This window comes from Vigna angularis, chromosome 8, assembly GCF_016808095.1.
Source record: "Vigna angularis cultivar LongXiaoDou No.4 chromosome 8, ASM1680809v1, whole genome shotgun sequence".
Classification (NCBI taxonomy): Eukaryota; Viridiplantae; Streptophyta; class Magnoliopsida; order Fabales; family Fabaceae; genus Vigna; species Vigna angularis.
This window is the reverse complement of record NC_068977.1, coordinates 13139129-13151759: the sequence shown is the minus strand read 5'-3', so window position 1 is coordinate 13151759 and position 12631 is coordinate 13139129. Positions and strand designations below refer to the sequence as shown.

Here is a 12631-nt window from a genome sequence, read left to right as displayed (position 1 = left end):
AAATAGGTATTCTCAGGTTTAACTTGTAAACGTTCGGCCTTAAGTTAGTATTATTAGGTTTCCATCTTGAATGTTCGGCCTTGGTTTAATTGTGATTGTGAGCGTTCATTCTCAATTTGGTATTTTAGGTTTCAACCTCGAGCGTTCGGTTTTGATGTAATAGTGGTTGTAGGCGTCTGTCCTTAAATTGATATTTGCAGTGATCTTTAGCGTTCGGTCTTGTTTCTGTATTAGTAATTGAGCGTTCGGTTTTGATGAGGTATTCTCGCTTGTGAACGTTCGGTCTTAATTTGGATTCTTAAGTTTGGATCATAAGCGTTCGTTGTTGGATATTTGTGATTGTGAGCGTTCAGCCGTATGAAAGAATGAACGACCATTTCAGATTGAAGGGGGGTACTTCAGTAATTCAGTCTTAGTGGATAGAGATGTGAACTTCGTAATTATAGGGAGTGTGTCTGCTTTGAAGACAGGGTGTGAACTTAGCAATTTCAAGGGAAAATTTGATGTTCTTATGTTTAAATCATGAACGTTCGTTTTTGGTGAATTGTGGATTTTAGCGCTCGGCCAAATAGTGCTCAATCTATTATGGTGCTCGGTGTGTAGCGTTCGGCCTGATTACGCTTGATCTTATAGCGTCCGTCCAAGTAGCATTCGGTGAATAGTGTTTGACCAAATAGCGTTCGTTGAATAGTGTTCGTCCAAATAGCGTTTGGTGAATAGTTCCCGTCCAAATAGCGTTCGGCGAATATGTATGAATCCGTAATTTCTTTGGTAGTATTTTAAAACAATTATTGAGAATTGTTGGTTATTTTCTTGATCTAATATTGGTTTATTTATACATGTTATTGAGAATATGTATGAATCCGTGATTGAGCATGTTTATTTTTGTTTGATGTTGGTACATACACTATGTTATTTACTTGTAACTTCGTTTATCTTATGAGCATTTTAATACTAAAATAAATGTGATTCTCGCGAGAGACTGAGATTTGAGTGTCACCTCCTTCTGCGCAAGGAGGTGAATGTCTCGCCCAATGACTTTGGCTCGTGTTGAGTATAGTGCATCGTTACGCGTAGTATCGATGTTTTTACTCGTTAGTCCTTGAGGAGTCGGGGAGATAGGTCTGAAGTCGCGATGGAGGACGACTCGAGTCGCCTGTTATTGAGAACAGGTTATGACGACGAATTACAAGGAAACAACATTAGTTTATGAAAGACTAGTCTACAATGTCATGTGTGTCGATTTATATTAAATCATGGAAATTGTTATAGTTTATATGTAATGGGTTTATGATGTGATACTTCTGGTTACTCACCCTTGCATGTTGTGGTTGTGGTTTCCACCTGCGATGATCGTACTTGTACGGGAGTAGATGGTATTGCAGATAAAGCTGGATTGGAATAGCTCTTCGAGAGAGACGGGAAATAAAACTTGTTGGGATTTTTATAATGTTTTCTTATTTATGCTCGTTTGATTTTGTTATTTTAAGGAAACAATTAAGATTTGGTTTGTTGTAATGTATGAACTTATGATGTGTGTATGGTTTGTTTATGTGGTGTATTGTTTAAAAAAAACACTTTCATAAGATTCATGCTTCAAGATTATTATTATTATTATTAATATATCCTATAAGGGGTGTTACAAAGATCGCCTAGGCACCTCTTGATCGCCGAACAGATAACTCAGTAGAGAGAAAATCTAGAGAGAAGGCAAATAACTTTATGTGAATAGTGTTATAGAGAGATAGAAGTGTTTTAGATAATAAACCGAACTTTAGAAAATTATATTTATATCATAAGATTATTTTAAAGTAACTTGCTCGCCTCATTAATTTAATACACCTGTCTACTATAATACTCTATTTTCTAGTTTCTTACACCTTTTACATTTTTCTTAAAAAATTAAACTTTTTAATACTTTGTTAAAATTAATTAATATTAATTCATAATTTTCTTTTTAATAAAGACAATTGCTAAACACCAATAACGTATTTAATATAATTAATCATTAACATGCTACTTATTCAATAATATTTAAACATGAATTATAAGATGATTTGATGAAACTTAACCAAATTTCCACATCTTTTTACATATTAAGGCCTAATTTAATAAATTATTCTCTTATAAATTAAATTAATGTATATCTTTAGGAATTAAAAGTAACCATTTACTTCAACTAGAAGGGATTAATTGGTCTCTAAATTCAACAAATCCTCAAATTAGTTTATAAAAGATAACTATTCTTATCTAGTTAATTTTAATTTAATTTAATTTGTGTAGTTTTATTTAATCTTCTACGCATTATACAATAAAGTTAATATATATTTTTATTTAAATAGTTTAGATCTATGTTTTTTTATCAATTTTAGAATGTTATACCTTTCATTAACCTTTCTAAAAAATTTTATTCAATTGTTATATTTTATTTGATTTATTTAGTATTAAAAATTTTATATATTTAAATTAAGTAACTTTTTTTGTTATCTGAGTATCATGATTATTATTTTATTTATGTCATCATATTTACTTGGGAGAAGATAAGCTGTCTGAGTAATGTTACAGTACTTTTATCAGAACTTGGTTTTTTTTTTTTTCAATTTGAATAAAATTCTCCTTCTTCCCTCACGGCCTCGACGGAAGAAACCCTACTCTCTCTTTTCTCTTAAACCCTCTCTGCCTCGCCGGAAAAGCACATTTCTTGCCTTGCGAACCACTTCTTTGCCGTGTAATCGACACAAGCTTTATTCTAATTGAAATCATAATTCTGTCTTTAAATTTTCTATACAAATTCAATATTATAAGAATTTGGTGTTCTGTTATGCTATAAGAATTTGGTATTCTTGTTATGCTGTAAGAATTTGGTGTTCTTGTTATGCTGTAAGAATTTGGTGTTCTGTCTCAACAACGTTTCATTCTTGTAATATTTTTGTTCTTTTTGTCATTTTCAGGTATGTTATGGTGTGTTATCTGAGTGGTTGAAGCGTTAAACATGGCACTTTGCCTCCCTCTTTCATTCAGCAATCCCAAACCAGTTGCTTCCCTAAGTTCCAGTTTCGTTCATGGCGGAACAAAACCTGCATCTTTTTCGATCAACGAGAAATTGAAAACGGGTAACCGTCTCCAAAATGTCTCTGTTTCAATTTCTTGTTCCTCTATAAAACTTGTCCATGACCGTGCACTCGATAAGCATGTTGTCATGAAGTATAGGGTTAGGTTTGTTCAAAAGTTAAAAACTTTACTTCTCTCTAAATCGAAACATTATATTCCAGTTCATATTCTGTGTAAATGCCGTTCTTATCTTGGTCTTCCCAAGCCTCGTTCTATACTTTCTATGATTCATAGATATCCATCCATTTTTGAACTCTTCAATATGTCATGGCCTCCCAAACCACTCAATGCTACCAAGTTACATCCCAAACTCTGTGTTCGATTGACCCCAGCTGCGGCTGCTGTTGCTGCTGAGGAACTGGCTTTTCAATCTTCCATTTCCAACATGTTGGCTGCGAAACTGCAAAAGCTTCTTATGCTATCTTCTCGCCGCAAGTTACTTCTGTCCAAATTGGTTCACTTTGCTCCACATCTTGGTCTCCCTCCTAATTTTAGGTCCAGGTTGTGCAATGATCATCCGGAGAAATTCAGGACTGTTGACACGCCCTATGGCCGTGCACTTGAGCTTGTATCTTGGGATGTCAACTTGGCAAAGTGTTTGCCGCCTCGTGCATCCCGTGATCCTGGTTTCATAGTTGATCGTCCTTTGAAGTTCAAGCAATTGAGGCTTCGAAAGGGGCTTAATTTAAAGAGACGTCACCAGGATTTTTTGCTGAGATTTGAAGAAATGCCAGAAGTTTGCCCCTATAGGAATCCTGCTGAGGCTTTTTCCAAGGAATCGTTAGAGGCAGAAAAGAGATCTTGTGCAGTAGTAAGGGAGATTCTTGCAATGACAATTGAAAAGAGGACTTTAATAGACCACTTGACTCATTTCAGAAAGGACTTTGGCTTCCCAAACAAGTTGAGAGGGATGATAATAAGGCACCCGGAATTGTTTTATGTGAGTTTGAAAGGGCAACGACATTCAGTTTTCTTGGTGGAGGGGTTTGGTGAGAAGGGTGACTTATTGGAGAAGGAAGAGATTTTATCCATACAGGATAAATGGATGGACTTGGCTAGGGAGTCCAAGAGAATGAGACGAGAGAGAAGGAAGAGTAGGTTTAGGAAAGATATTGGCAGTTTGAATGAAGCTGATCAAAATAATTCTGACAGTGATGATGATTACGATGATAATATTGGGATCGACAATTTTGAGAATGTGTATGATGATGGTTTTGAGAATATATTTGAGGAGTTGGATTTCGAGGCTGAGGATGATGATGATGATCAAGAAGACAAGATTTTCTCCCAAAGCAATTATCGAGAATTCTGGACTGCGGAACCTTTTCCTATTCAACATGGTTTGGATGAACCTCAGATGCAGCCTTGGTAGTTTTTAATTTGTAGAACATAGTTTTTTCCCACACAATTAAAGCAGTAAAGTTTTCAAATGGTAATTTATGGTTCCAGATTGCATCCACCATACCATGATTGGGAGCCTGATCCATGCTTTACTATTTACTATATTAATTGAAAGACCATTCGGTGTAAGATTGTGTACATATGATAAAGTTGAAGCTCAAAGAGGGGTTAACTACAGAAATTCGCTCCTCCAATTATTTCCAATTGCTGTTTTTTTGTCCCAAGAGTGATCTTGGCAAATTTCTATTCTATGTTTTCGAAGTGTCAGGTTACTGTCTATGGTGGGTTAAGGTTCGTGATTGACTTATAGGAGAGCAAATTTATCTGTAGTTGTTACGATCTAAGGTAGGGATAATGTTAGGGGTTGGAAAGTATATGAGAGGAGAAAGTATAGAAGGAGAAGGGGACCGAACGGTGAGAGAAGGTGACCGAACGGTGAGAGAAGGGGACCGAACGGTAGAAGGTGGGGAGCTATGTGACCGAACGGTAGAGGAGGGAGGACGACCAGACCGAACGGTCTGGAATAGGGAGGTAGTTGGACGAGCGATAGAGGAGGGTGGACGACCAGACCGAACGGTCGGGAGCAGGGAGCTAGTTGGACGAGCTGTAGACGAGGGAGGACGACCAGACCGAACGGTCGGGAACAGGGAGCTAGTTGGACGAGCGATAGACGAGGGAGGACGACCCGACCGAGCGGCAGCGAGGAGGCATCCTAACTGGAGAGATATTTTGAGAAGATTTAGTATAAGTTAATTAGAGTAAATGAATATATATTTAGGAAAATATTCAATATAAGATATTTATAATTAAGGATAATATACGGAGAGATATTTATATTAAATATAGGGATATTTATATTAAATATTAAATATAAGAATATTTATATTAAATGCAGATATATTCTAGAGAAATATTTAATAAAAGATGGGCGGGAAATAATTAATATAAATAAAGTTAGAATCTAGGATTAAAGACATGCTTTTGATTATTGAGTTTTGTGACAGCAGACATTATTGTCTTGTGAGGGAGGTTATTGTAAGGACCGCACGTCCTACTTTCTTTTTGAAAGTGGGAGGTGTAACATCCTGTGACATCCCAAAAATACAGTAATAAACCATATAATTAGAATAATCACATAAATAATAATTCAGTACAGTTTTTCAGAAAAAGAATGAACGTCCAAGGACGAACGTCCTTACAATAGAGTTACAAAATTAAAACCGAACACAAGTTGAAATTGACCGAACGATTTATACCAGAAATTACCGAACGGTCGAACATAACCAAAAGAAACGAAACAAGGTGGTCGAACGACCATTCTACCAGAAACCTACACTACTAGCCGAGCGTCTCACTGCTCGGTCTTCACTTCAACTTCAACCAGATTCTCTTCGTCCAGTGCCTCTTCCAACCGCTCGTCTCCCTCTGCTCACATCCACACGGATGATCATTGCAACGACAGGACGAACGTACAAAACGAGACAATACAAGAAAAAAAATGCAGGGTAAGTTTATGTAATTTAACTCATGCAACAGTTCATCACACATGTACATTTCAACGCACGCAAACATAAAGCTCAATACACAATTGACCGTCTGGACTGTATGAATTCTGCGTAGTTACAGGCGTTCGCGCACCCGGGTGGTGTGGTAACTGGCATCCTCATCAGCTGCCACCCGAGGTTAGTCCGTTCCGTCCAAAGTACCCCTAAGGACAAAGACCGCCTGTCGTTCCCACGCATGACGTACCCCCTCTACTTGAGGACGAGTACTCACGGAACCTCAGGATCGAACAGCCAGCATTAACTTCCCACAGTCATACTTTACAAATTCCAACATTTATCCATGAGTCGTTCCTACCTGGAACGCTCGTTCAAAAGTCACAACTTTCATTCCATCTCATATACTTTTTGTCATTCACTATTCATCATTCCATATCCATTTTCATCATTAATAGGGAGACCATAAAAAACCGAACATTCTGTCCTCACTAAGACCGAGGACGAACACTGCAGACTGAACCAAAAGACGCTCGTTCGGATCAGAGTACGAACGACAGAGTTACAATTTTGTTCGGGAATAGCCGAGTAATGTCCTGTTCATTGGACGAACGTTATTTACCATGAGAATCAGTTGGATGAACTGACTCTCGTGAATTCAAACCGATACTCCAGGAATAATTTAATTGTAGAGGCCCTAGGCCGAATACATCAAACATGGACATCTCAAGACGTTAACGAACCGTTTTTACAATAATTCTCATACCGAAATCCACTGCCAGTCAATGATTGAACGTGGTAATCTGAAGTTGGACGTATGCTATTTCAATAAGACTAATTTTATAAGGATGAGTACGAGTGCTCAGTATAAGACCGAGCACCACTTAGAGCGAGCGCTAGGTATAAGATCGAACGCTACCCAGTACGAGCGCTAGGTGTGAGACCGAACGCTACTCATTACGAGCGCTTGGTATAAGACCGAGCACCTTTCAACTTTTAACAGTAAAATTGATAAATATGCTAAGGGACTTTCGAGGTAGTGTTTACGAATGGAAAATATACTATTATATGTATATACAAAAGAATGGAGCTTTATCAAAGAATACCAGATACAACAGTGCTTGGTCGAACGCTCAAGCATAGTATTTTAACATGAGGACGCTCGTCCTCAACTAGGGTTCTATTCGGATGAAAGGATCAACATTTCAACTATGTTACAAGGGAAAACCGAACGGTCAATGACCGTTCAGCACGAACGAACATTTTCATGGGAAATTCTCTTACAATCCATTTACGTTCCAGTTCATTTCTCATTATGCAAATCTCATAGTTTCATGCGTTCATATCAACGTCAACTCCCACATTTCATACAAACCATCTCATGTAAATTCATATATCTCATTTCATCAAAATCTCATATATCTCATACATCATACGTAAACTCAGTCATATTTCATTTCCGTTCAATAAACAACGAACGTTCATGCAACTCAATCACAGCAACGTCATGCATTACTCTCATGCAGTCAAATAACGAACGTTCACACAACACAACATCAAACCAGTTAAATTAAATAAGCTTCCCTTACCTTAGAATGACCGAATGTCCACAGACGCACAAATACACTTCTCCACTACAGATTCTTCTACCGTCAACGCTCGTTAATCCAAACTACACAAATGAACCCCGACACCATCAGATCTACTCATTTTTTAGAATAGTGATCAACGTACGAACTCATAACTGAGTGACATGCATGGAAAACGAACGACAGAAAGGGAGGACGAACTTACCAGTACAGTTTCTCGAACCGAACGGCTCCTCTGGAAGCTCTTGACGCCGTGCGTCCTTCAACGGTGCCGGAATACTGACGGAGGAGATGAACTGGGTGTTTTCTTAGAGAGAAGGTGCAGGAAAATATAGAGAGAAGATGCTCATTAAACCACAACTCACATTCACACGACTCATCCGGATTTGTATAACTGTCGAACTATTGGTCGTCTTTGCACTTGCATAGTTCAGCTGGTCTTTCTCCAACACTAGCAAGGTGAATCCCCCAATCTGTCTATGTCTAAATTCAAAGACTATAGACAAGGACCTCCCTCTACTCTCACCACTTACATTGTTCTTCTCTACTTGAGTATGAACAATGCTTTGAGTTTAGGGATAGACATACCATTTCAAAGCTCCATACAATTATACAGAACAACCACGATACTCCACATAACCACTTTCATCCATCTCTCCCCGAGATGTCCGAATCATATTCAAATTCATCATTTACATTTACAATCAGATCATCACAGTAATTTATCATATTTCTCATTCATTCACAAACTTTCACCTATATCACTTCACAGTACATATTCCAAACACTTGTACACATAATTCAATTTAAGAGAAAATAAACTTAGACAACATTATTTGTAAAATACTATTTGGACGACCACTATTCACCGAACACTTGTGAAACGAACGTTACTGGACGAACGCCATTTTCCAAACATCAGGCCGAACACTATTTGGACGGACGTCATTCACCAAAATGAACTGGACGAACGCTATCTGTCGACAGCCATATTGCCAAACACTATACTGTTTGGACGGACGCTAAGAGATCCAACACAATCAGGCCGAACGTAAAAAAAACGAGCACCATATGATTCTGACCGAACGCTAAATCGAACACTCCACTGGATTAAGCACTATTCGGCCGCACGCTAAGATCGACCTTAGATCGAACGCTAAACCATTTGACACCGTACTGAATCCAATACGGTTTAGACGAGCGCTCAAAACCTCATCAAGACCGAAAGCTTAAGATTACTTCCTGAAATTTAAGGACGAACGCCTACCACTACTATGACATCAAAACTTAAAATACGAAATTGATGTTAAACGCTCAAGATCAAAATTAAACCAAGGCCGAACGCTCAAGATGGAAATCTAAGATGCTAACTTAAAGCAGAACGCTCACATTCAGAATTAAACTAAGGCCGAACGTTCAAGAGCTAAACTTCAGAATATCAAGATAAGACCGAACGCTTACTAATACCCAACGCCGCACGTTAAGGATTTCAACCTAACAATCCAAATTAAGACTGCACGCTTACAACCACTTATACACCAAGAACGAACGATATTGATCCAAATCTAAGAATCATAATTAAGTCTGAATGCTAACAAGTTAAACCTGAGAATACCTATTTAATGACGAACGTCTAGGATCTCTTATTTCACGAAGACCGAACGCTTAAACCTCCATCATAAGAATATTAAAGTTATGGTCGAACGCTACAATCCATAATACACCCAACCGAACGTTCAAGATTTTAAACCTATGAATATCAGATTTAAGGCCGAACGCTACAATCTCTATTACAAGAATGCGATCACCGAACACTCACAAGCCCAGAACGAACGCTAACGTTCGTTACTGGAGGATACAAAACCGAACGGTTATTTGGCCGACCACTGGTCGAGCACTATATGGACGAACGTCCCAATTTGGCCGATTCGGGCGAACGCTCAGAACACGTACCGAACGTTCAGAATTTGGCCGACCAATATTTGGTCGAGCACCGTTTGGACGAGCGCGCGTTTCTGTAGAATTTTGCAGAATCGCACCAGGTTTTCCAGAAACTCCATTTTTCATCCCCTTCTTCCCAGATTTTCGTCAGCAACACAATTTTACAACCACTCATACAGATTCATACACAACAAAGTCACTCTAAGTACGAAATTTGTTCATCAACGACACTATATTATAGATTTCAGTACACACATACATGGTTCATACAATCCAGAGAAAAGGATCTAGCTCCCCTTATTTTTTGAAGACTTCCTTTGTAAATCTTGAATTTATCTCCCTCAAGACTTTCAGCACCAAGGCCTCTTTGCAACTCCAGCAGCTCTGAACTTCACCTCTCTAACCAATTTGCAGCAAGGATTTCCCTCTCTCAGTGCAGAACCCATTACCCCCTTTTATCTCCTACGCGTAATGCTTGTTGAATGGTGCCAAAAAATTGAAAACAATGCCCAAACGTGCTGCTCCTCATTTTTCCAAATAAAACAAAATCTCACTTCTTTCTATGGGCGGCTGGTGCTTCCCAGCACTGATTGCTCCCCCATCTCCTTTTAAAATAATAAAAATTTAGGTCCTTACATTCTCCCCAACACAAAAATTTTCGTCCTCGAAAATTGCGCTTATCGAAAATAAGTGGGGGTATGTTTCTCTCATCTCATCCTCTAATTCCCAGGTAGAGTCGCCTATTCTACCATCCCAGATGACCTTGACGAGTTTGACAGTTCTCCCTCTAAGTTGTTTGTTTTGGCTCTCTTCAATCCTTACGGGTTGCACTTCCACCGACAAATCCTCTCTGACTTGCACATTTTCAACTTCAAGTACATGAGAAGAATCAGACACATATTTTCTTAGCTGAGATACATGGAACACCGGATGCAAGTTTGCTAACTGGGGTGGCATGGCTATCTCATAAGCTACCGGCCCTATATGTTGTAGGATCTGATAGGGGCAAAGATACTTAGGAGACAACTTCCTAGTCCGAATTGCTCTCCCTACACCGGTAGTCGGAGTCACTCGGAGAAACACATGGTCCCCAGCTACAAACTCCAACGGCTTGCGCCTCTGATCAGCATAGGACTTCTGCCTATTTTGAGATGCCCGCATCCTCGCCTGTATAAGCTTTACTTTCTCTGTAGTCTGTTGAACTATCTCTGGCCCCGTTAACACATACTCTCCTTCCTGAAACCAACACAAGGGTGTTCTACAACGTCTTCCATACAGGGCTTCAAACGGAGCCATACCGATACTAGCCTGATAGCTGTTATTATAAGTGAACTCAGCCAGTGGTAATATCTCATCCCATACTCCTAGGTGGTCCAAAATACAAGTCCTTAATAAATCTTCAAGCGATTGAATCGTCCGCTCGGACTGGCCATCTGTTTGGGGATGATAAGCCGAACTCATCTGTAGTCTGCTTCCCATTTCACTCTGAAGGGTTTGCCAAAACCTAGATGTTAACCTTGGGTCTCTATCTGATACAATACTTGAAGGCACCCCATGCAACCTCACTATCTCCTTAACATATAGTTGCGCCAACTTTGTCATAGACATTCTCAAATCGATTGCCAAGAAGTGGGCACTCCTTGTCAATCGGTCCACTATTACCCATATTGCATCATGTTTTCGAATAGTGCGTGGCAAATGGGTAACGAAGTCCATAGCGCTGCTATCCCATTTCCACTCTGGAATCTCCAACGGTTGCAACAAACCTCCAGGTCTTTGATGTTCCACTTTTGCCTTCTGACACGTCAAGCAAGAAGCCACAAATTGTGCCACGTCTCGCTTCATATCCGACCACCAGAAGGACTTCTTGAGGTCTTGGTACATCTTTGTCATGCCTGGATGCATGCTAAAACAGCTTTTGTAAGGACCGACATTTTAGGAATGGTGGGGACATGGTGGTTACCCACCTTTTTCATTATTGGGGTACAATTATTGGAGGTGCTGATTGCAGGGAGCTTAGCAAGGTGGGGGGGGAGAGGTTCTCATTATTGGCATGTGAGAGGGAGAGAAAGGGAGAGAGCAGCAGAGGGAGGGAACCCTTCTCCCGTTTCCAGCCGTCCAAAGGGCACCCAAGGTAAGCTTTACCAACTTCTGAAGGGCTGAGAGGAGGATCTGGGTTGGACGTCTGGTGAGAGGAGAGTCCTTGCAACAAGAACTGGAAGAGAAAGTGAAGAACTGTTGAGGTTGCAAGGAGATCTGGAGCTGCACGTCTGGGAGGAGTTAGATCACTAATTTTACAAAGGAAGTCTTCAAGAGGTAAGGGGAGTTTGATTTATTTTCCTTAATTTTTGAGATATGTTGTGGTTGCTGTAAATCTGGGTAAAAATTGGGAAGAAGGAGATGAAGATGGAGGTTTTCTGGGTTTCTGGACTCTGGTGCGTTTCTGCAGAATTTCTGCAGAACGCGCGTACGTCCAATTTTGGTGAATCAAAATTGGACGTTCGTTCCAACAGTGCTCGACCAAATAGTGGTCAGCCAAATTTTGAACGTTCGTTAATTGTTCTGAACGTCCGCCCGAATCAAACAACTTAGAACGTTCGTCCGTATAGTGCTCGACTAATGTCAGCCAGTTTGGAACGTTCGGTCATTTAAAGCTAACGAGTATTAGCGTTCGTCCTTAGGTAAAGATAGTACTATATTAGACGCTCGTCCAAATCGTATTGTGAATTAATGTCTTTAGGCGTTCGTCCTTAAGTGTTTCATTGAGCGTTCGTCCTTAAGTGATATATTGATCGTTCGTCCTTAAGTGTTTCGTTGAGCGTTCGTCCTTAAATGTTACATTGAGCGTTCGTTCATAAGTTTTGTATTGAGCGGTCGTCCTTAATTGTTATAGTGAGCGTTCGTCCTAAGAGTTATTTTGAGCGTTCGTCCTTAATTGTTATAGTGAGCGTTCGTCCTAAGATTTATTTTGAGCGTTCGTCCTAAGAGTTATTTTGAGCGTTCGTCCTAAGAGTTATTTTGAGTGTTCGTCCTTAACTGCTATAGTGAGCGTTCGTCCTTAAGTGCTATAGTGAGCGTTCGTCCTTAAGT

At 39.5% G+C, this 12631-nt stretch overlaps 1 protein-coding gene across 1 annotated transcript; it reads left to right on the top strand.

Annotated features, from left to right (window-relative positions):
- The first annotated feature begins 2561 nt into the window (after positions 1 to 2561).
- On the top strand, positions 2562 to 4853 carry LOC128193654 (protein WHAT'S THIS FACTOR 1, chloroplastic-like). The gene is made up of 2 exons (XM_052867676.1): positions 2562 to 2726; positions 2952 to 4853. The coding sequence occupies exon 2, from the start codon at positions 2993 to 2995 to the stop codon at positions 4481 to 4483; it is 1491 nt and encodes a 496-aa protein (XP_052723636.1). The 5' UTR covers positions 2562 to 2726; positions 2952 to 2992; the 3' UTR covers positions 4484 to 4853.
- The last annotated feature ends 7778 nt before the right edge of the window (positions 4854 to 12631 follow it).

Coding starts and splice junctions, on each gene's coding strand:
- LOC128193654 (XM_052867676.1), top strand. CDS start 2,993: ATGGCACTTTGCCTCCCTCTTTCATTCAGCAATCCCAAACCAGTTGCT.